General features: G+C 40.2%; 2 protein-coding genes and 1 long non-coding RNA gene across 3 annotated transcripts; all 3 read right to left on the minus strand.

The window, feature by feature from the left end:
* Positions 1-2,670: 2,670 nt before the first annotated feature.
* slc8a3 (solute carrier family 8 member 3) lies at positions 2,671-4,764 on the minus strand. The gene has a single exon (XM_088002899.1). The coding sequence runs from the start codon at positions 4,682-4,684 to the stop codon at positions 2,900-2,902; it is 1,785 nt and encodes a 594-aa protein (XP_087859025.1). The 5' UTR covers positions 4,685-4,764; the 3' UTR covers positions 2,671-2,899.
* An 8,611-nt stretch (positions 4,765-13,375) lies between these two features.
* Positions 13,376-15,447, minus strand: LOC148152782 (uncharacterized). The gene is made up of 2 exons (XR_015762007.1): positions 15,303-15,447; positions 13,376-13,622 (listed from the first exon to the last, which is right to left on the minus strand). It is a non-coding gene; the product is annotated as an uncharacterized LOC148152782 (long non-coding RNA).
* A 2,616-nt stretch (positions 15,448-18,063) lies between these two features.
* Positions 18,064-23,049, minus strand: cox16 (cytochrome c oxidase assembly factor COX16). Its single transcript, XM_014998593.2, has 4 exons — positions 22,885-23,049; positions 22,240-22,317; positions 19,277-19,345; positions 18,064-18,591 (listed from the first exon to the last, which is right to left on the minus strand). Exons 1-4 carry the CDS (start codon positions 22,972-22,974, stop codon positions 18,478-18,480), a joined length of 351 nt encoding a protein of 116 aa, XP_014854079.1. The 5' UTR covers positions 22,975-23,049; the 3' UTR covers positions 18,064-18,477.
* Between the last annotated feature and the right edge of the window lie 445 nt (positions 23,050-23,494).

Consider the following 23,494-nt stretch of genomic DNA (forward strand, 5'->3'; position numbering starts at 1 on the left):
TTGTCCCACAGAGAGAGAAAAATGACTCTGAGGAGAGGGTTTTAGGTTGCAGAAGAACCAACGAGGTAATTTTGTCTTCTGTGAATTTTCTAAATATTCCTTTTCCCTGAGAAAATGAATATTTTGGAAATGTTCCTGTCAAACTTTTGGCATGATTGTGGATAAAGTGGTACTCTTTGGCAGCTTTTTTTATTGGGGAAAAAAAGAGATCATTTGCTCTCTTTTTTTCTTTTTTCTTTCTTTTTTTTTTTTTTTACAATTTAAGATTGTTGGAAAGTTGGAAGCTCAAATACGGATCCAGTCTTCTAGGTGGATTGCAGAGATACAGTTTCATTTTGTTAGGAATTAAACTGAATTAGTTCCACCATATTTTGATTTATATTGCATCACATTTATTCAATAGTTTGTGTTTATTTTTTGCTTAATATGAGTTTGGTTTTTTTGGCATGATAGTTCCTTGTTTAAGAATATTGTCCCCATAATAACTTTGGTTATTAGGCTTTGTATTTCTTTGCAGTGAGAACCTCAATGATTGTTTTTAATCCGTTATGACAATTCTTTAGATTGGAGGGCAATGTGTTGCTTTTTGATTTACTTTAGTCTCACTTTGTCAGATTGGGTCTTTTTGGTCATTCCTTGATTTTTACTGGTAACCTTGAACATCAGCCCCAAAACTATGATTAATCAGAGCTAATTCACGATTTGAATAGCTTTTCCTCTTAAATGACATCATCATTTGAAATGTTCAGTTTCTATTTGCTCAAGCTATTCAGACTAATTAGTTGAATTGTCTTCAGTCGATTTGTTTTAATTTTTTTACTGGATTAACCTCTGCATCGATGCAGCTTCTGTTGAATCAATACAACAGGCTGATTTTATTTATAGAGACACCTACTGTTTAAGAGAAGCTCAGTGAAAGCTGCTGAAGGAAGTAGAAGTAAGACAGGAATAATGGTGATGTTCATGCCAGAACTGGGTCGTAAACAGACTGAACCAGCAGTACATCTGAGCCCGAAGTATGTAGAAAGATTGGGAAAACAGCTAGCACGACTTCATCAAGTGGTATGCAAAAAATTACAAAGATAATTCATAGGAACATTGTGTTATTAGAAATAAAGGTTTTATCTGTAACGTGTAACATGGTTTTCAAAATAATTCATTTGTAACAGTCGATATTTAAACAAAAGATATTTTAAGACATTCTCATTTGTGTCAAAATTGATACGAACTGATTCATTGTGATGCACAGCAGCCGAGTCCAGAGAGAGATGTTATCGCTTTCTCTGCTAATAAGTAGCCCTGCCACTGAACACATTGGTTATTAACTACACCGCTTTTCTAAGGAAAGACAAGTGTTCCTCAATAGCGCTCTGTAATTTCGTCATTTTTTTTTCTCCCCCTAAATATCCAGCAAATTATTATGCAGTCTGATTATATTCAAGATCTCTCAGAGTTAACCAATTACAGCACGCCTTTTTTTTCTTTCTTGGATTTACATCCCCTTGGTAGAGAAGTGCGGCACGATGTGAGACTCTAACGTTCAGCACGATATGCAACACAGCAAGCAGATCGATAAACCATCATCATCACAACTGCATCACCACATCTCCTCCCTGTATTCCCTCAGCAGCCTTCAGGTCCAACCCAAAAGCCTCTTCCACATAAATCAAGTAAAATCCAGAGCGCTCAGCAGGTCCCTGGAGCATGCTGATCACCCAACACTCATCCCCCTGCCATTGTTCTCCGGGGCTGTCTCAGCCCTCACACTGCAGCCCAGTCTCTGCCAGTTAGGTCCATTTGGTAGAGAATGGGGGAACAGCAGACACTTGTCTCTGTGGCTAAGTGGCTGTAGGTCAACATGTACAACACAAGTGCCTGCGAAGGTGCATTCCAGAGACGCCAGAATCGTAATGTGCTGGAATGTTGTCCAATTGACAAACGCTCTCTATGCCACAGCACAGTTTGCTACGATCATTTTAACACTACCAAATGTTGCATGACCCTGTTTGTTGTAGTCCAGCATTATAGACAGATGGTAAAGCTGACAAGACTACATAACATACCCGCTTTACGTAAGACATCATTACCAATCACAGCATTTTTATTGATGGCTCCGTTCAGAAGAAATTAAGCCTTCACATGTCATAATTCATTTCAACACCATCCACCATCAAACGCAAAACACTGTCACACACTGATTATATAAATCAAAGCCAGACCTTTGACGTGAATCTCTCTTCTAACTCAGCTTCTATCCATCCGCTCTACTTTTTTTTTTGTCAGAGGAAGTTGACAAGGCATGAAGAGAACATGGGGAAAAAGGGAAACGTGCAAAACTCCAGGGATGGAGAAAACAAAGCAGCAGGGAGTTGAAGGGCAAAGAGAGGGTTTACTTCAGGACTTCCTGTTTCCACGCTTGTGTGGAATCTCCGGCACATGAAAAACAGACGGTTGCTGCCAAAGCTGTCTGATGAGAGGAAAACTCTCCACACAGAAAAAACAAGCGTCAGATGAGTGTGTTTGCTGTTTAACTAACGAGAGAAAAACGGGGAGTCAAAATTCATAAAGTGGTGAGTAGAAATGCCATATAAATAGGTAAGATTTGTATTATTGTATGTCAAAGAATGAGCTGAGCCTTTGGAGCAAAACAAAGTGCCGTTTCCAGCAGACTGCTAAAGAGCACTGAAGCTTAAACCTTATGCATGTTTAAATGCAATATAAAATAGAAATTAAAATTGTCGAAGAAATAATTCTCAAGTTATGTTATTTAATTATGAGTCCAAAACACATTGTATTTTTGATCTAGAAGCCTTGATCTGTAATAATCAGCCACTGACCAATGAACATCAGCCAATAAAACTTAATAGAAAACCAACTGCTCCAAACACGAGGATTCTTCTTACCAGGTCTCGTCGTTTTTGAACTCAAGTTCTCCATAGGTGTCTTCAAAGTCCTCCCCTCCACCTTTGGCAAGTCCCTCCACTGTGCGATAAGGCACAATGACAGTTCCCCTTGCTCCAGAAGTCCTCAGCACTTTCACTTCCATAATGCCGATGCTCTCACTGATGTGAACTGAGCCACTTTCAAACGTGAAAATGCCTGAATGATCGTCATCCAGAATAGTCACTGTAGCTACAGTGGGGAATCCTAGGATGGCCTTTGGGTATGGGAGGCTGTTGGCAGACAACACCTCGTCTTCAGTTTCCAAGACCCGAAGATTATTGAGACGCACAAAGAAGTGCTCGTCCTCTTCAAAGATGTCATCGTCTATGATGCCAATGCTTATTTCTTTGATTATCTCCCCTGGTTTGAACACCACCATGCCCTCTGTGAACTCGTAGTCTGCTCCAGCATTAGCCGAGCCGTCTTCTGTTTTATAATCCACGTAGATCGTCTTGTTGATGTCGCCACCTTTTCTAGTGACAGTCAGGATGGCAGCACCGCAGTTCTCAAGGCACTGGTAGGCAGCAGGCTCAAATGCTATCCGAGACACATACTCTTCGGGTTCCTCCACGTGCACCTCTTGCACACTGGTGCTCTTCTTTGCTTGTTCTGCTACGTGTTTCTTCAGGATATTCCCAGCGCCTGTCATCATTCGAGTGGCCTGGATACGGTAGAAGGCACGGCTCTTTTGCTGATGTGAGAGAGCGTAGTAATTAGCCATCTCAACCAGCTGATCAAGATCTTTCTCTGGGTGCTTCTGCTTTAGGTCCTTTAAGATACGAATCATATCCCGACGGGACTCATCTACTTCTTTGCTCTCAATCAAACCAATCAGATTACTGGTTGCACTTCCATCCATAAAGTGAGAGTTGACCATCTTGCCGTCCATCTCAATCCCTTTGGAGCGTTCTGTTTCCGTCTCAATAATAACACCCCTGTGTTTGTCAGTGCGATATTTCTTATGCATAAACTTGTAGAAGAGCAGTCGTCTGTCTGCTACCCAGGCGAGTAGGACGCATATGGGAAAAAAGGATAGTGTGACCAGGCCTTCCCAGACCTGGACTACATTTGGAGAAAAAACAGCCAGGATCATGTAGAGCCAGATGTAAGCAAAGATACTCCAGCCTGCTGTGACAAAGAAAACTCTCAGGTGTTTGACCTTGCGCACTTCACCTTGGGGAATGACGGACACACAGAGGCCAATGATGACAAACATATTGAAGGCTGCACTGCCAACAATTGTCGATGGACCAAGTTCACCAGATTTGAACTCATGTCCGCAAACTTCAATCACAGAGAGCAGAATCTCGGGGGCAGATGAGCCTAAGGCCATGAGAGTAAGGTTGGAAACTGTTTCATTCCACACCCGAATTGTGGTCGTCGTCGTTTCCCCGTTGGGCCTTTTGATGACAATTTCTCTTTCTTGGGAGGTGATGACCTCAATGGCTGCCATGAAACGGTCGGCAATGATGGACACACCAAGAAACATGTAGATCATGGCCACAAAATAGACGATGACCCGAGCAATCTTGTCTCCCATGGACGGATCCTCGGGATACCAGATGGGGAGGATGATCCCTGTTTGACATTTTGAGTTGCCCTTGCAGGTGGCATTGTTGGGGCTGAGTAAAGGGCTCGGAGTAGTCCGGGCCTCTGTACAAAGGAAAGCTACGGCCACAGAGACCAGCCCCAACCAGAGGCAGGCTGATGTCCCTGGTTTTAGAGGCTTTGAACCCTCCATGCACCCTTCTTCGTCTTAAGGGGCCTTGCAACACGAACAGTCCCTCTGGGATCCAGCACTGGGCTGTGCTTTCTTCCACCCACCACCTGCCAAAGAGAAACAACAGAAAATACACGATGGTTATTTTGCAGCTTTTTGACGGAAATGCAACGTGTTCAGCATCACAATAGTAACAATATTCAAAGACAATTACGACGAAACAATATCACCACGTTGGATTCTTGTTGGATTTGTAATTAATAATGATTACAGACCTGCACACATACTTGGAATGCAGAGTGCATTTATTGACTGAATTCAGAGTGAATGGAGAGTGACAGTGAGCAGGAATTCTCTAGTATTGCCACAGATTCTTAATTAGATTTTGGCGAAGGCACTAACACATGAAAAGGCTTTGATTTCAACCGTTCCATTGCAGCTCTTGCTGTGTGTTTAGGCTTGATGTCCAGTTGTGAGACAAACCTAAGTCTCAAGCCTTCAAGCTATCTTAACAGCTGTATTTAGCTCCATCCATCTTCCCTTCAATTCTGACAAAACTTCTGTGTTGTGTCAATGATACTGCCACCATTGTGTTTCACTATTGGTGTGTGTGTTGAGAGTGACACCAACAGTTTTGCTTGTAGGCTGAAAATCTTAACACCAGACACCCTCCGTCTACACCTTTCCTATGTTTCCTAAATAATGACAGTTATGTCATTATTTAGTTATAATACTAGAGGTTACCAGTGAGGTAGAAAATGAAGATCTTCACACACAATTTTTTTGGACCTCTAAGCAATATTTGGTAAACAAAGTTTAACTGAAGTTATGTATGCGCATCCAGGGTGCAGATTGTTTGAAATCTCTGGGAAAGCACTCGGGTCAGAAGAAAATGACTCACTCAGCAATGCTACTGAATGAAGAACTATCTCAACTGTGAGAGCGTGACAAGCAGAAACACAAAAGCTCATCAAAAAACACACTGAAACTTAACACAACGATAGAGAGCAGCCTTTCAGTTCAGACGTTGTCCAAATTCATAAAAGCTCAATCAAAGCATCTAATGCACTTCTTAGACCCTTAATGATAAAGACTTAAGTCTTCTTTTAATGCTAACGGCTGAGGCAAGGGGGAGAGTAATGAACAAGTGACCATCCTGAACTTAATACACGCTGGGATTTATTGCAAAGACTATCACCTCAGTTATGGCTGATTATTTAGTGTTTCTGGACAGTCTGAACTCTCCATGCCCTCCACGGCACTTCAAGATCCCTGGGGCTCACAGACTGTGAAGTATCAGTTTAAGTTTACAAAGTATTGCAAGCAACCATTCTGTCCTGAAATTAGTAGAGGATTTTGGTTTTTACTAGTCTGACACTTGTTTCTCTTTGCTTTAGTTGACCTAAATCTGCATTTAAACTCAACTTTGTACCTTAAAAATGCATCCCTGTGTCCAGATACCGGGCTGAAGCATTGGATACTTTGGGAAACACTCCAACACTGCATCACATATTATCTTTTTAGAGCAATGTCAATCTTTATTTAATTTTTTTTTTTAGTGGTGCCAAAAATCACCCCTAAAAGATGAATAAGTTGGAAAAAAAATAAAAATAAAAAATAATATATATATATATATATATATATATATATATATATATATATATATATATATATATATATATATATATATATATATATATATATATATATGACATGGGGGAAAAATATATTTTGATGGTAGATTTCAATAAACACACCAGGAGGAGGAAAGACAAGAATGACAAAAGAATGACAGTGAATTGCAGCCCATGCTGGAGACGAGGAACTTGTGTTTTCCTGAATCAGCAGAGCCAACACTGTGGACTGCAGCCAGCTATACAATCCCTGAGAGGATCAGCAGTGCAGAGCACAAACAAAAACAACAGGGGAGGAACTGTGTGAATGAGGTGTGACTTATTAATTAAAGCAAAGGTTGAGTTTTGCACACAAAAAAATTGTTTACTTCCTGGAAATTGATGAGGATAAAATGAAGGCATTGTGTTTTCCTTAAGCACTATTTTCAGAGAAACAGAAGGCACTGAGAGGGAGTGGGTAACGGCGTTTTAGCCGTAGCGGTGGCACTGACCAGCCTGCTTCTTCCCAAACCTTCTTTTATTAGATGATGCAGATGCTGCAATAAAACATTCACTATGACAGGAAAGAAACGGCCTCTTAATATGATGCAAAGTTGGAACAGAAAGGATTAAAATGAGTCACTAATCTGACTTTTACGCAGCTCTCTTATATTATCTGTTTTAATAGCAGAGTCCAATTAAATTTTTTTTCTGGAAAATGTCAAACTAAAAGCAGCGACAACGTAGCTGAAAGTCGGTAGAGCTGCAGATCATTTCCTTTGACATCTTTCTCAGTTATTACTGTCGTTATAACACACAATCAGAATCTAATGTGTGTTTGGAGCTCAGAGGGAGAAAGTGGAAGGTAAGGATGGATAAATGGAACCGGACTTCATCCAGTTAACTCAGAGTCACTCAGATTGTCAGGAGCCACCTACTGCCAGATTGGATGACTAAGCTAGATCATTTTTCATCCATTTTGCTGTATTTACTGTAGATGCTTTCGCAGATTTTTATTTTATTTTTTTTTTACAGTTTGCTTTTAGTTTTATTGGGATTTTAAATGACAGGCCAACAGGCCAACACAAAGCAGTGCATGATTGTCAAGAGGAAGTAAAACGGTTTCAAAATAATGACCAAATGGAACCAAATGGGGACAAAATGTGTAGAGTTTAAAGTAAGATTGAATTACAAAACAGAGTCGCTAGTTTTGAACGTGTCACAGAGATCAAAAGCTAGTAATCGTCAGGCAGTGAGGAGAGCAAGGAGACTTTAATAAATAACCAAAATGTAAACTAAGAGTCAGGTCTAATGCTTCGCCAAAGCTATCATGCTGTTGCTGTAGCTTTAAATTCACACCAAACCTTTTAAAAACTGGATGTCAATCCACTGCATTTCAGCTAGAAGAGCTAGCTAACAAGCTCAGAGCTTACTGGATGTAAATTCAGAGTGTAGGTGTAAGAAAAGTAAAGTAGAATTCCTTCAGCCAGTTTTCCAGCAGCAGGTAGCAACAAATGGGAGACAGAACCTCTGTGCAACTCAACACTCACTGCTTCTGTAAGTCATGAAATATATATATATATATATATATATATATATATATATATATATATATATATATATATATATATATATATATATATATATAATATATATATAAAATAAAAAATTAAAGTTTAAAAGTAGAAAAGAACATATTGATCCCACTCTGCATGTGAACAATGGCAGTAGAAATATACATTTCCACTCCTCTTCTAATACCTCCCAGGGCAACTGCCCATTTGACCTATATTAAAACCTGCCACCGCTGATACCTGATTCCTGCCAAATTAATCCTAATGATAAATTTATATATATATATATTTGCTTATGCTACAAATTTAGCTAAATTTGTAGCATAAGCACATTCTAAACATTTCTGGAATCTAAAAGATTTATTTCTAGCTGCTTAAACTACATCTCTACATTTTCTTTATACTCTTTTCATCAGTATCTACCCAAATAAAATACATGCAAAGTGTTACACCAACGTGCAATTTCAAACAGCTACTATTAGCTGTTTGAAATTATTTGTTTATTGTCATGTTTCAGAGGTCGCTGTGCACCCGGTATGTTGCTACATGGCTCCGAGCGGCAGGATCTGCGTGCGGATCCCTTTTCCCCCCTTCCCCTATTTTGGGAGGTGGGTCTCGTTTAAGGAGGCTATTTGAGATGCGCGTAAACATGGACTCAGCAGACACACCGAGAGCCTCAGCTGTCGCCGATTAATCATCATGAGGGCCGTTTCGCTCACTATACGGATGCCATCGCCTCCACGAAGGGGGGGAATCCCCTGCTGGAGCACCCATAGGTCCGCACCGTAACTTAGCCTATTATAGGATGCAGGCAGGCCTCTCTCTCTCTCTCTCTCTCTCTCTCTCTGTGTGTGTGTGTGTGTGTGTGTGTTCTCTCCAATCAACTCCAAAGAGTGTAGGAGAAGCGCAGACAATAAATTAATAACAGTAATAATAATGATGATTGTGACACATAAATAAATAAAAATAAAAACTCCAGATTTCTCTGAGACGGCAGTTATTTGACTGTCACACCCATTTAGACAGAATATCACGAATCCATCCGAGCCGGTTGTAATGGATCATGTCTGCAGCATGATGGTCAGATTGAAGCGCGTGCAGGCTGATGGAGCACATCCAGCTCACATCATCATCACCACCACCATCATCATCATCATCATCACTCTCTAATGTGATCATTTCTACATGTGCATCTAGAACGTCTCACTCTAACACATTGATTTATTTATTTTTTATGTAATGCATGTATCACTTTGCATGGCTGCGCGTTAATTATTACTCACCTGGATCTGTATGTGAGTGACTTTTTGTAGAGACAGCTGAGCAGCTCCCGTCCGCCCCCTTTATTGTTATTATTATTAGTCTTATTATTATTCTTGTTGTTGTTGTTTTTGCCGAGCTGGTCCTAAAATAATCCGCACACCACAATCCCACCGCGAGGCTGCCGTGTCGTCCTCATGAACAAGAGGGAGCGTGCAGGTCCTCTCTCCCCCCCTCCCCCGCCCCACACACCCCCTCGCACCCCCCAGCCTGCCCACGGTACTGCCGAATGTGTAGGATCAAACCGGGCCAAAGGGGAGGGCGATCGCCTTTCGTCGTCTCCTTGCCGTGGCGCCCTTCCTCCCCAGAATCCTCCCCTGGCCGGAACAGGACGGGGTCCGGTGGGTCGCAGAGCTGTCAGTAACGAGGGAGGAGGAGGCGAGTGGCTCGGTATTTTAGGACTGCACGCTGGGTGGGAGATGGATCTCCTTCTTCTTCTTCTTCTTCTTCTTCTTCTTCTTCTTCTCGAGCCCGTCCGAGCGTCTCTGCCTCCTCCTGCAAGCCGTGAATCAGCGCTCTCCTCCTTCTCCTCCTCCTCCTCTTTCTCCTCTTCCTCTCCTCCGCGACAGCGTTGGAAATTATGATGCCGCTCCTGTGGATGTGGAGGAAAAGCCTTTCTTTCAAGCGCCGGTGACAAACCGCAATCGATAGCCTGTTAACGATCGCAGTTTTTCACCCGTTGCGTGTTCGGCGAAGTTGCCACGCAGAGCTGCGTGCTGGACTTTGCGCATCTGAGAGAGGAACGCCGGGTTGCGTGTGTGTGTGTGTGTGTGTGTTTTTCCTCCTGTGGACTGTCATCCTCTGTTGAGAAGCCCGAGCTGCACACGCGTTAAAGGTGTGAAATGATTGCCTCCCACCCACCCCCGTCCCCCAACACACACACGCATACACACTCACAGCCCTTCTCTGGTCGTATAAAAATAAATAAATAAATAAAAATCACTCTTCCGATTCCGCGCAGCTACGTCACCATCAGCTGAGCGAGAGAAGCCAGCAACACAAACCCCCGGATCCCCAGCAACCCAAAAACTGAGAGGGAGGGGAGGAGAGAAGAGTTAGACTTTCACTCTGATGCTAAGAAGAAGAAGAACAACAACAACAACAACAACAACAACAACAACAACAACAACAACGGGTCAGTGGCCTGCAGATTATAGTAAATAACACAGTGGCGTCCCCAAGGGGGGCCATAGCCCCATCTGGAAAAAACGCTGACCACCCTAAAGGTCCCCCAGAGAATCCAGTTCAGTTCACACAAAGGCATACAGTGATCTTCTTCTATCAAAAACATACATGTAAAAATGTAAAGCCCAATAAATAAGTCAATAAATAATCAGTGGAAATTTATGTATTTATTTAAAGTAAGTATATATATATATATATATATATATATATATATATATATATATATATATATATATATATATGTGTGTGTGTGTGTGTGTGTGTGTGTGTGTGTGTGTGTGTGTGTGTGTGTGTGTTCTGATGTTCTCCGGATGCCGCAGACTATATAATAAAACAATACAAACGATATCCATCCATTTGGTCTGGATAAACATTAGTCAATAATTGCGTGTAGAAATTAGCATTACCTGTTAGAATATGGGTTTAGTTATAAGTAATCATTTTTGGTAAACTATTGTGAATTGTTCTATGTAAGTGCAGTAAAATTAAGAAATCTACAGAGTTTTGATGAGAGATAGCTTTTATTAAATGCACACTAAATTGAGAACAGTTTTCATATTCCATGACTGTTTCGAACACACATGTACACAAATAGATCAAATCCATAAACGTTCATCTTGGAGCAGTACTTTTGATTCATTAGAGGGACAAAGGGATGGGGTATCAGAATGTCTTCACCACAAAAAGTCAAGAAAAACGTAAAACTATTTATCTTAATTACCTGCTAAGTTAAATTCTGGCCCATTCCTTTAGCTCACTGGGTTTGTTAAAAAGAGAAATATAGATTAAGGCAAAAGCTGTTACTGAAATATTACATTTTTTTCCTATTTTATTCTAACAATGTGGCATGTAAACTGTTCTTCTGATAACTTGCTATGTGTCACTTCTTGACTGCTAGCATGCTAGCATGTTTGACATGGACATTAGCGCTGCGCTGCTGCTAAGCTAGATAAAGCTGGATACAAATTGAAATTATTTCTCCAGAAACCTCAACCACATGTTCTCTGATGGGTCTTAACATTTTTGAGATAATATTTGTTGAGAATACAACCAGTATTAAAACATTAGCCTCATAATTTGTTCTCTATAGGCTACACCATGACGAATGACAGCAGCTTTCCTGTGGGCATCATGTAAGCTAGCTCTCTAAGCGTCCTGTGTGTTTCTGTGACAATAAAAAGGACCGAGCTTACGGTTTTTCCCTGTTCCTGGTTCAGTAAGACCTTCAGTGGCTCCTGTGTTGAAACAGCCGACAAGGGATGGCCTCCCTTTTTAAATTTAGATGCATTTTTACATCAGTGAGCACTCAGACCTCGATGTAGCAGGTCACAGTGCTGATGAGACAAACACCCCACAGACTGAGCGAAACCGCAGCCACCTCTAATTGAGGTGTCACACAGGCTTGAAATGCTGGGAAAACTCCCAGGGTAAAACCAAACCCTATGTAAAATTAATTCCAATTTTTAAAAGCCTTTTGAAATAATTAGTTCTTAATAAATAATGAATGGTTATTAATTTGTTTTTGAAACAACGGAGTGAGACTTGTGGCGGCCCATCCCGCTTATAGTGCGTATAAAGTCCCTTTTTTCCTTTGGAATGCTGCCTGCTTCGCAAAGCGGGAAAAATCAATTGGATCCGATTTTTAATTACACGGCCCGGCACTGTATTACAGAATCCTAATAACTTGTTCAGATTTGCATGCTTGTAAGTAGGGAAGTCGTAAACAATCACTTCCCCAGTGGGCAGAGTGCCTGATGAGCCGGTCCGGTCAGGCAGCTCCTCCTCATGTATGGATGTAGTTAGTTTTTTTTTTTTTATAATGAAGTTTTCTTATCTGAGTGAAGGAGTGTGGCAGCTGTTTACACTCCGGATAGATTTATGTGTAGGCTGGTGGAGTGAACCAGCAGCCAGCACGCGTTGTATGACTGGATATGATTGGAGTTCTGGACCGATTCTCGCTTCTTTCATCAGAGTTTAGAGATGATTAATGGAGGAAAGTTATGAAAAAAAAAAAAAAAAACACCTGCCGATGTTTTCCCTCCAACAGATGAGTTCGTAATGTGACCTAATGGTGACATTAGAAAGCCGACCTCAATCTTCTGCTCCGTTAATGCGTTTGCTGCAAAGCTTGACGTATGTCACACTGCGGTTATTTCCATTAGGACTGAAACAGTTAATCTAATTGCGATTAATAGAGAATTGAAATAATCGTCAACTAATTTAGTAATCAATTAATCGTTAAAGAAAGCTGTGTGCAGAAAGAACAACACACTCATGGCAGCAGTGAAGCCAAAATGGTATAAAAACATAAACATTTTGCATTTAAGATGAAAAATCTTTTAAACTGTAAATATGTTCCACCCAAAACTCCTCAGGTGTTGGTTTTTAGCTTCACCCGGTTCAAATTATGAAGCACAAAAATTTTAATGTCAGCTGCAGATGCATCCTTTGCTACAAACGATCAAGAGTTTGTTAAAGACTTAAAAGAAAAAGGAAAAGAAAGAAAATGTGTATTTTTCTTATTTGAAAAAGGAGTTTTATTCACATCTTGTACTGTATTTCTAATATTGTATAATTCATGGCTTAAAGAAAAAATCTGCAGAATGTGGCAACTGTTTTTTTTTAAATCAGATTAATCGACTAATCATCCAAATCGAGTAGTTAAGTAACTGTTAGCTGCAGCCCTGGTTTCCACATTTTGTCACGTTACAACCACAAATTTTATAGTTTTTCATTTGGGATTTTAATCTTGAGACTAACATAAATTAGTTCATAGCTCTATAGTGGACTGAAAATAGTGCATTATGGTAAAAAAAATTAAAAAAAAATAAAAAAGTAAATAAATAAAGATCTTTGAAATAGAAACCTTTCCTCTATGAAGAGTTTAGTTTCCCTTTGGGATCAGGAGAGTATTTTTGAATTGATCTAAACTGAGTTAAACTTTTTGCTCAAACCAGTTTATCCAAACACATGTAGAGAATTTGAAGCAGGAAGAAAATGTCAGCAACAGTAAAGAGCACTTTGGTATTTTGTGTTTTTATTTAGTATTTTTCTCTCTCTCTTCATACGACACATGGTACTTTATGCATGCTGATCATTTTTAAGCTGCAATCACTTCAGCAGGAAAATAAAAAACAGCCGGTGGATGTGAGTCCCTGGCTAGGAGAGGAGGTGGAGGTGGTGGAGGGGGGCGGTCATCAGCAGATCTAATCCTGACATCACCCCTGAGCCATGTCCACTTACAGCGGTCAGTAATGAATAGTGAAGCTGTGAAAAAAGAAAGGTAAAGAGTCACCTTGCATCACGATTAAAGGACCTCAGACCCCAGGGCCCATTTGCTGTCACTGCAGAGTGTTTTGCAGAAGCCGTGCGTTTGTGTGTGTCTGTGAGATGGAGAGCAAAACAACACGACTCCTCCCTGAGGACCCGGGATGAAAAGAGCAAGGAGTGGAGAGTCGCACGGTTTTACCTAAACGAAGGGAAGGCCCGGCTGAAGGGGAGCATCACCCAGATCACTGACGACATTTCCTCTCAGCGACCTGAAGTCCGTTACAGCTGGAGCGTCAGCTTCCCTCGGCTCCACTGTTTTGGAGACTTTTGCTTGTTTTAAATTGTTGTAAATTAAAAAACAGTGTGGCTGACCCGAATTTAAAGCAGAGAGTTTAGAGAGTATTTTTAGGCACGAGCCCGCCAGCTGGACTCGCTTCACGTCTTCCACGTTGTTTCATCTCAAACTTGTTCATTCTCGTGAGATTTGCAAACTGGAAGCTGTAGAAAGTTTCATTGTGCCACAATTAAAGAGAAAAACAAGAAATCAGGCAACTTGCGTCATATTCTGGATCAACAACCCTTATGCACAGCAACAGAAGAAAAAATGCACGTGAATCATATGCAGATAATGCAGCATTTTGACTGGAGCTGAGGGGAAAACATCTGACGATGTTTGGGTTGAAACAGGTCTGCAGTCCTGCTTCAGAATATTGCATAAAAATAAACATGAAGATGTGTTTGAAATGTAAATTATTTGTGCACATTGCTGTAACTCCAGGCCATCATATAGGAGCAGAAGCAATATCTGAGATACTGCCTGGGAGGATCTTATGTTGCTATATCATTTCTCCCAGTGATCGACCACAAGCATCAAACTTCAACTTATTGTATTTATTACTTTGTGTTTTGATGTGAACCGTTCTATTGTAACTAACTCTGAAATGTGACATTTGCTGAATTTAAGCCACATTCAGAACACTAATCAAGCCAAAACTGTAGAAATTACAGACATTTTGCATTTTAGATGAAAAACAATTTTTTTTTTCTAAACATGTTTTCTACCCAGAACTTCTCAAGTGGTGCTATTTTTAGCTTCACCCATTCAAATTCTGCAAAGTGAGCCAAGTATCATTTGGCATCTTATTTTGCTATTAATTAGTTAATTGAAAACAATAGTTTACACATCAGAGCTAAGCACTATAGAAATGCTAGGTGAAACAGACATATTTAAATATTTATTTTACTATTTATTCAGCTGCAGATCTGTTATTTAATACAAATTATCGAGCATACACTAAAGGAATGCAAGTTGTTGCATTTTAGGGCATAAAATTATTTATTTTCCTACATAGGAAAAGGAATTGAATTATTTATTTGAATGTTTTGTACATCATTTTAATATAGTATAAACTAAACTTAAGTAGTTAAACTTAAAAATCTACAGACTTCAATTTTTCTGTCCGTTTACTCAGTTAATCGTCACAATAATCGATAGAATAATCAATCGTTAGCTGCAGCGCTAATACAGAGACGTTTGGGGATTACTTTTGCAATGCATTGCACTGAGTCCCACTGTAGCTAAAGACACAGTCACATCAGATGCTGTTAAAAATCTTGACCTCAGACGTCCTCCCGTGGAAATAATGGTGCTAAAGGAGAACATCACCACCAGCTCACCTCCACCGAACCGAGCAGCGCCGGCCGGACTCTTCATAATGTATGCGCTCTCAGCTCTGATAAGATCCATGAAGACTAATATTTGCCCCCCAACTGGGAGTCCTGCAGTTAGTCAGATAGTCCTGAGCTCTCAGAGGTTCACTGGGCTGGAATATGTTACCGGAGGAGGAGGAGGAGGAGGACGGGTTTGCGAGGTGCACACACCCACCCACGCCGACTCCATTACATCCGGGAGGCAGTTCAGGACTCTGGAGCTCATCTACTGCTCTCCAGAGGCAGCAAGGCCCCGTCTGTCTGTCTGTCAGGGGGGGTCTCAGTGTGTGTGTGCAGAACTGCCTTCACATTGAGAACACCCCCCACCCCCACCGCTCCACCTCCTCGCCTCTGCCCAGCAGCCACGTTTCCATGGCAACGTGTGGCCCTTGCCTCTCTGGCTCGGCGGCGGTGGCTGGGAGAGAGGAAGTGACGGCGGCGATCTGCGCTTGTTCCGTCTGGCTCATTATGTGGGGAATGAAGTGAAACAGCCGGAGGCTGCATTTGTTCTACGCGGACTACCCCTCAGCTGCCAGGCGGCCGTCTATTTATAGATATGAAATGAGAGAGAGAGAGAGAGAGAGAGAGGGGGGGTTTCTTGACTCACCATCTCCGCTTCTTGCCCCTCCTTCTCTGTTGCCCTTTATATGATATTCCAGTGACTGTGTAGTTTTTGTGGATTTTTCTAATCTGAAGATAAAAATTTAGTTTAGATTTCTTCTTTTCATTAAGTCTTCATGAAATATTTTTGAATTATTGAATAAATCCTGAAGTCAGAGTCTCCAATCCACAAAGCATGAATCATTTAGAAAGACCTACTTTCTGAATCCATATTTCAAAAGGACAGACATGGCTATTTCCAAAGTTTACTTTTCAACTCCAGCATTTAACTTGCATATAATATTATATATATATATATATATATATATATATATATATATATATATATATATATATATATATATATATATATATATATATATATATATATATATATATATATATATATATATATATATATATATATATATCCTTTTCAAAGGATCTTTTTTTTGGCTCTAGTAGCCTCTATTTCATAGATTGGCAGGAAACAAGGCTGTGAGAGAGTGGGAAAACATGTGGCAAATGTCAGCAGGCCAGGATTCAAACCTGTAACGGCTCGCTTCAAGGATGGAGGCCTCCGAGTGTGTGTGTGTGTGTGTGTATATATATATATATATATGTTTTACACATTGGATGAAATCATCACCATATGAGTTTCTCAAAACATAAACTATTTGGTCAAAAACAAAAAAAAAACTGAATGAAAAGTTTCAAAATAATTTTTTCAAGCTAATTTCTAAAACTTTGAATTTTCTTTTGTTGAAGAAAAACAATTCTGGGCATTTAAAAAAAAAAAAAAAGAATTTCAAAAATAATAAAATTCTTCTTTGAATACTGAAGAACAAAACGTGATTTTCCAGAAAAACAAATGCTAAAACTCCCAGCCTGACGCACCTAAACAACCTGGTTAGTGTCAGATTAAAGGTGATCATAATGCAGCAGCAGCTTCGCTACCGGAAAGAATCATCCTTTATACATTTAAGTTGCTGTCTGCTTCCGACGTCGTTTTGAGCGATTCGAAAACGTCATCGCCATAAAATCGCGACGAGAGAAAACGTCACACAGTGGCAGCTTATTCCAGACGTTTCCACCTGCTCGTTAGACCGCTGAACACCCGCATGCATGTATATAAAAGAACAGCGAAAAATGCTGTTATTTTGTTTGATAAAAAAAAAAAAGCATGCACCTGTAATACTATTTTCATAACAAACACAATCAGTCCGCTGCAGTGAGAAGTAATAACTGTCAGAGAAACAGATTACTCCTGAGACACGAAGAGCCCGAAGAAACGCTGAGCTCTGGTGTTATTTATTCTTTTCTATTTTTCAGCAGGTGAATCAATGCAATATCCTTGTAAACAGACTTTATTCGTGTTTTTGTTTTTTGCTAAAAAGAAAAAAAGGGAGAAAATGTCACTTTTAGGAAAACCAGAAAAAAACACATGTAAAAATCACATGTACATCTTCTGTAAGAGGGAAGTAAAACGCCACCTGTTGGCTGTTTATTACAACTGTCGCTGTAACCCTAGTGACAGTTTTTAAAGGCGCAGTATGATGTAAAATTAACTTCTTTTTGCATTTTACATCATGCTGTGATGTTACTCCCTCATCAAAAACCTACCTGGACTGTTGCTTTGATTCTTTTGTCAATGTTTGAGAAATCCTTTAATCTCCATGGCAACCATTCAACTGTGCAGGACGCTTGGATGAATTTAGCACCGCCCTGAAAACAGAGCTCCTCCTCTCAGAGCAGTCGTCTCCCGCTCAGCTCCTTTAGACTAGCCAGCAACAATTAGCAAACACCTGGTGGACCTGTGGATTCGTTATGAGAGCTACTTCTCAGTGCAACACTGGTAAAACTCTTAGAGTTAATATAGGAGCCATGTGATGAAGGCAAAGTGTCAGAAAGAGCAGGAGTTTTTAAAGAGACAGAGGCCTAATTTCAAGGCCTAATATTACAAGGTCAAATATGTCTCATTTGATATTAAGCATTTTTATAAGAACTACACATAGTGCTATGAAATGGCACTATGTACCTGGAAACCACACGGTACCGCCCCTTTAAGGAGTCCACATATAGTGGAAGTTGGTTCACCAATGTGGAAATCAGCAGGAAGAGATAAAAACCATTTTGAGTCTCGCTTTATTCTCAATATCTTCCAACCACAAAACAAAACATTGAACGGGAGAACAACTCGCTCTACATTTCTGCTCTGTTCTCTTCACAATAAGGGCCTACAGCCTGGCGTAAAACATATATGTTTGTGTCCGCCACAATATTTTAAAAGCAGAAACTTTTCAGCAGCAGTTCTGAATGTATCACAGCCAGAAGAAACCAACATGATTTACTCCAAAATGAGCTATCCCAAAGATTCGGACCCCAACATGAGCCAAGGGCTTACAAGCTGTGCTCAGAGCCCCGGAGCCGCAGCGCCGGGGACGAGCAAACACCGGTGCCGCCGTCTCCACGGGCCCCTGCGCTGTCTGGTGTGATCTTTGCGTGTCTGTGTGAGCGCGTGCGGTGGGCTCGGTCCGGAGCCTCAGTGTGTTTTGCTCAGATTGCTGCGCTGCTGCTCCTGGTACTCCCTGGAGTCCTCCCAGGGACGGGGACCACGGATGTTCTTCCACTCGTCCAAATGAATCTCCTTCAACTTCTGGAAAGGAAAAACAAACAGAAAAGGATGAACTTCTTTCCTTTCTTAACTTCAGGATAGAAGTTTTTCCACTGCTAAAAAGCAGATTAAGGTTTGCAGACGCCACACAACCAGCATAGGAATAACCATAAAATGTGCACAAGACCCACCCAACCACCCGCTTCTTTACTTTCGGGAAGGTATGACGAGCAAACGTGGAAACAATATATTGTTACAACTGGAAGCAGCTAATTAGCATCTCAACTACAACAACACTGAGTAGTCAGAAAATTCTCCATAGAGGGCTTCTACAGGTTTCACCAACTTAAATTTCAGACGTTTAGAGACTTTTAAAAAGTCTAAATGTACAAACTTCATCCAGTCATCTGGTGATTAATTCACCCATGCTATACGCAAAAAAAGCTAGCTAGCAAGGGCATGTTAGCAGCTAGTTAGCTGTAGCCTCAACCATCTCAAGTCAGAGAACGTAAGGAAGACGTCTGAGTGCGACTCAAAATGTTGCCTGAAGAAAAGTTCCACAAGAAAAAACAGACATACAATACAAGATTAAATAGTCCTGTTAATACAAAATTTAAGACATTTTAAGGCCTTCATTTTAGATACATGGATTTAAGGCTTTCTAAGGAAGCGCAGACACCGTGATTGCAAACCCAAGACGGGTTCAGCTGTCCCCAGCATCTCTTACCTCGTACTCCTCCTCCAGGATGACCGCCTGCTTCTCTGCATTCACCTTCGCCTCCAGTGAAGGGTCCAGCTGCAAGACGACGGAGAGAAAAAAGGAAAAAAAGAGAGTTTTTAATGTTGCAGTCTGAGATTTCTGCTTTAAGGCTTTCCTTATGAGATCATATGTCTGGTAGCTTCAACTATTTTCTTCAAAAATAATATGTGATTCTGCTTTCTTAGTAGCAGCAGAACCATTTTTACCCTATAAATGTCACATTTTGTCCCTTTACAGCCACACACTTGTGTGTATTTTACAGACCAAGAGTAAATAGTGGATGAAGATGGTGCAGGTGCAAGGCTCTGTCAACTGGACATATGTTTGACAAATTAGGTCAATGTGGGAGTGACAAGAAGATGGTCAAAAATACTAATGGAAGTTTCCCACAAGCTATGAAGGAGGCACAGTGGATTTGTAGGAAATGTAGCTCTGGTCAGATAATAAAACATTTAAAATCCAATAATTTTTTTTTATCATCCGTTTCTCAAATACATGTTAAGTTAAGCTAAAAAATAATTGAGATGTCATCTGACCATCTTATTGACTGGCTGCCAGTCAAATTGATCAAGTTATCAAATTTGTAAAGAACCATGAACTTGGGTCAGGACAAAATTAAGGACCTATTTTTTATATCTGCCTAATAAGCTGATTGATTCAGCACCAATCTGAGAAGGTTTGACAAAACAAAACAAAAAAATAATAAAAAGATTTCATCAGAGTTTTATTTTTGTGGTCAAAAGTCCAGGACTTTGCAATTAAAATGGACCTTGGTCAGGAGCGGGTCCAAAATGAAAACCCGTCCTGAGCATCACTTTTAATAATATTTCACTGTAACAATGCTGAGGGTTTTCTGTGTGTGACAGATGAGTTTTACTATTCCCAGACTGACTAATTACATTACCACGGCTAATAAATGATTTATAGAATATTTTGCAGCCGTCAAACTAGAGAATTAATAGTCTTAAAAATTAGTATCATATTAACAGTCTAATAGGTGTACTTTATACAAAAAACATCTCAAATATGAAGCCATTAAAAGGTAAAAACAACAAAAAAAAGTCCAGAAAGGAATAAAAGCCTTGAAGTTCATCCCGGCCCTCAGGCTGAATTAAATCACTGAAGAGAAAATGCAAATTTAATCACACTGGACTTAATCTCTGACGGTGGTTTCAGCGTATATGTGATGTCTGAGAGAGAGCCGGCTAATGTAATCAGCTGATACCAACCCAAGCAAAAACTGGAAGAGTGCTTTTAATAACGCGCCTCGTCTCCACTCTTTAAATATTCAGCACATTAAATCACATGCGCAGCCACACATGCGGAGGCGAAGTTGGACTCCGCAAGGGTTTGGAGCGGGTCCGTGAGATGCACACACCTTCGCAAAAGGAGTGTGTGTGTGTGTGAGAGGAGGGGGGAGCCACAGATACAAGGCCCGCGGCAGAGCGCGCTCATCCGCCATCGACGGCCGCCGCACATCAGCGGTAACGTAAGAAAATATGGCCCGGCCATCTGGCTCCCACCCAGATGACTTATATCCGAGTCTGTCAGCGTAAGAGAGAACTCACTGCCAGATCGTAACGCCTTCTGGTTACATAATCGTCGTTTTAACTAACTGGTTGCTATTTTGTGAAATATTAAACCTTCCTTTCGACTCTGTAGCCTTGTACTTGTTTTAACGTTGTAAAAGGTGCAACCTCCTAAATATCAGGGGTTTATTGTTGTATTTAGCCTATATTTGCTTTATTTTGTGGTTTTGCGTTAAAAGAGGGTGTACTTTCTTTTTAAACACAGACAATGGATAGAATCCTATTCAAGATTAACAAAATCTTCTATAATGACAAATCCAATAACAATACAAAAAACGAAACCTTCTCCATGTCAAAAGTCTTTAATTGGAGACCACTGTCCATATCTTGATCCGAACGAAGTCTGTTTCTAGACTGACCAAAATCTAAATCTGTTTTCAGAGAACTGGCGACCTGTCCAGGGCGTACCCCGCCTCTCGCCCGAAACGTTCGCTGGAGATAGACAGTGGAACCCCTCCTAACCCCAGAAAAGGACAAAGGTGTACAGAAAATGGATGGCCGGATGTTTTCAGAGATTCACTTTTATGAGACGACTGAACACAACGAACTTGGAGGTGAGGGCATCTGAACCGAGGGACCGCACCGCAAAAAAAACTAAATCTCACCAAGTACTTTTGGTCTAGTTTATAGTAGAAATATCTTAGTACACTACAAAAATAAGACAAAACTAACAAGTACATTTTCAGCAAGACAGAGGAGTTTGTTTCAAGTCAGTAATTCTCTTGTACTCATTTTAAAAAGTACTAGTTCCACTGGCAGATTGTTTCACTTGTAACAAGACTCTTTTTTCCCCCCCAGGTTATAAGTGAAATAATTTACTAGTGGAACTAGTACTAGTTACTATAGAGAGTCTCAACTTAATTTCCTATCCAGGTTTCCTACACTCACTTTACTTCCTGCTAACAAAACTTAAAAACATATTCGAACAAGAGCAGCTTTGTTGAATGCTCAGCCATACTAAAATTCAGTTTAATTGGGGAACGAGAACAACGTGATGCTAGTTGATGACATAATCAATATGCTAAATTACAAATGACCTTGTACAATATTAAAGACCTTACCTCAGAAAACACTGATGAATAATCAACAACTAGAAATGTGAACGAACAAGGCTCATCTTCTTGTAATGTTTCTGCATTTTATTAAAAGATGAAAGAGGAAAACCATATTTAATCTGACCTCGCTGAAATTTAACGACATGAATCTTGCAGTTTCAGTTCTAGCCACTAGGAGGAGTACACACGCTGGTAACGGTGCCACACAGGGGTTTTGCCTTGAATTTTTCTCAGGCGTATCTGAATACGCCACTAAGAATGAAATCAAGATTATCTTGGTACAAACCCGTTTTCTGATTTTCTGGGCATCGTAACGGATTTGAGTAAACTCCCGCAAGCCAAAGGAGCCACCAATAACCAGCAGCTGAAAGAAAGACATGAACACAGAGGGTGTGGGGTTATCATTTTGGTTACTGTCCAAACTCGCAGCATGCTTGGAGCTGTCTATTATGAAAAGGTGTTTCCAGTTTTCTTTTTACGGACAAAAAGCAAATGATAAAAAAAAAAACACCAACTGGCATAATTCAAGAAAAAAATCATTTTAGTGACGTTTACATTGACAATTACTGACTAGTATTACTACAATGGTTATAGAAAGTTTTTTTTAAACAGGCATTAGTAGTCGACTGCTTTCCAACACATATTTAATGTGTAACGATACAAAGTTACACCCCCAAGTTTTACATCTAAGGTCATTTTACAGTGGCTAAAGGACGCGGCATACAGTCAAAAAGAATCAAATGTTAGTGCATTAAAGCGGAAAAATAATGAATTCGACGTCTAATGAATATCTGTGTTATGTTACAACAAGCGAACTACCTGATTTACTCTAATAAGAGTGTTTATGCAAGTGCTAACTAGCTAGCATAACCTGTGATACGGTCAGTTCACGTACGTAAAAACTCCTGACGTCAGACCAGATCATTCTTACCAGCATAGGGACTCCATACTTGACGGTTTTGTTTCTCTGCAGTGTCTTCCAACTAAACATGACTTCAGCTACATGTTCCTCTGTTGTCATCGGTGAGTAGGTCACAACAGAGGAAGCGTTTTTTTCCTGTGTCCGACATCAAAATCTTCCGGATAGGTACAAGTTTACGAATATTAGTTCCCATTGTTGCTCTTCCGCTGAATTTTGAACCTCTGGGATAGTAAATATCAGCCTCAGGCGGTAACAAGCTTCACATACAAAAATATTTATGAGTCACCAAATCACTTCATAAGTTTTTTTTTTTTTTTGCACAAATACAATGTTTTATTCCAAAATACCACTTGGTGAAATACCACCCACGTCAGAAATAAAAATTTCAATGTATATTTTAAGGCTACTATTTTTCATTTCAACAAGTGCGAGTATTTTTCAATTGTTCTTCCAACTGCTTTGCAAATCTACAAGCCTAACAGCATGTAGGAATTTCTATCCTGTTGAACCAGTAAACCTCCACCTCAAGTTTCTTCTGTTTTCCTACCTGATATGATACAAAATGTAATTTTTAAATGATTAATTCATTAGGGGGAAAAAAGCTACACCCAGTGAACCA

The sequence above is a fragment of the Poecilia mexicana genome, unplaced genomic scaffold (assembly GCF_051168715.1).
Source record: "Poecilia mexicana isolate PSO_F unplaced genomic scaffold, ASM5116871v1 scaffold_22, whole genome shotgun sequence".
NCBI classification, from domain to species: domain Eukaryota; kingdom Metazoa; phylum Chordata; class Actinopteri; order Cyprinodontiformes; family Poeciliidae; genus Poecilia; species Poecilia mexicana.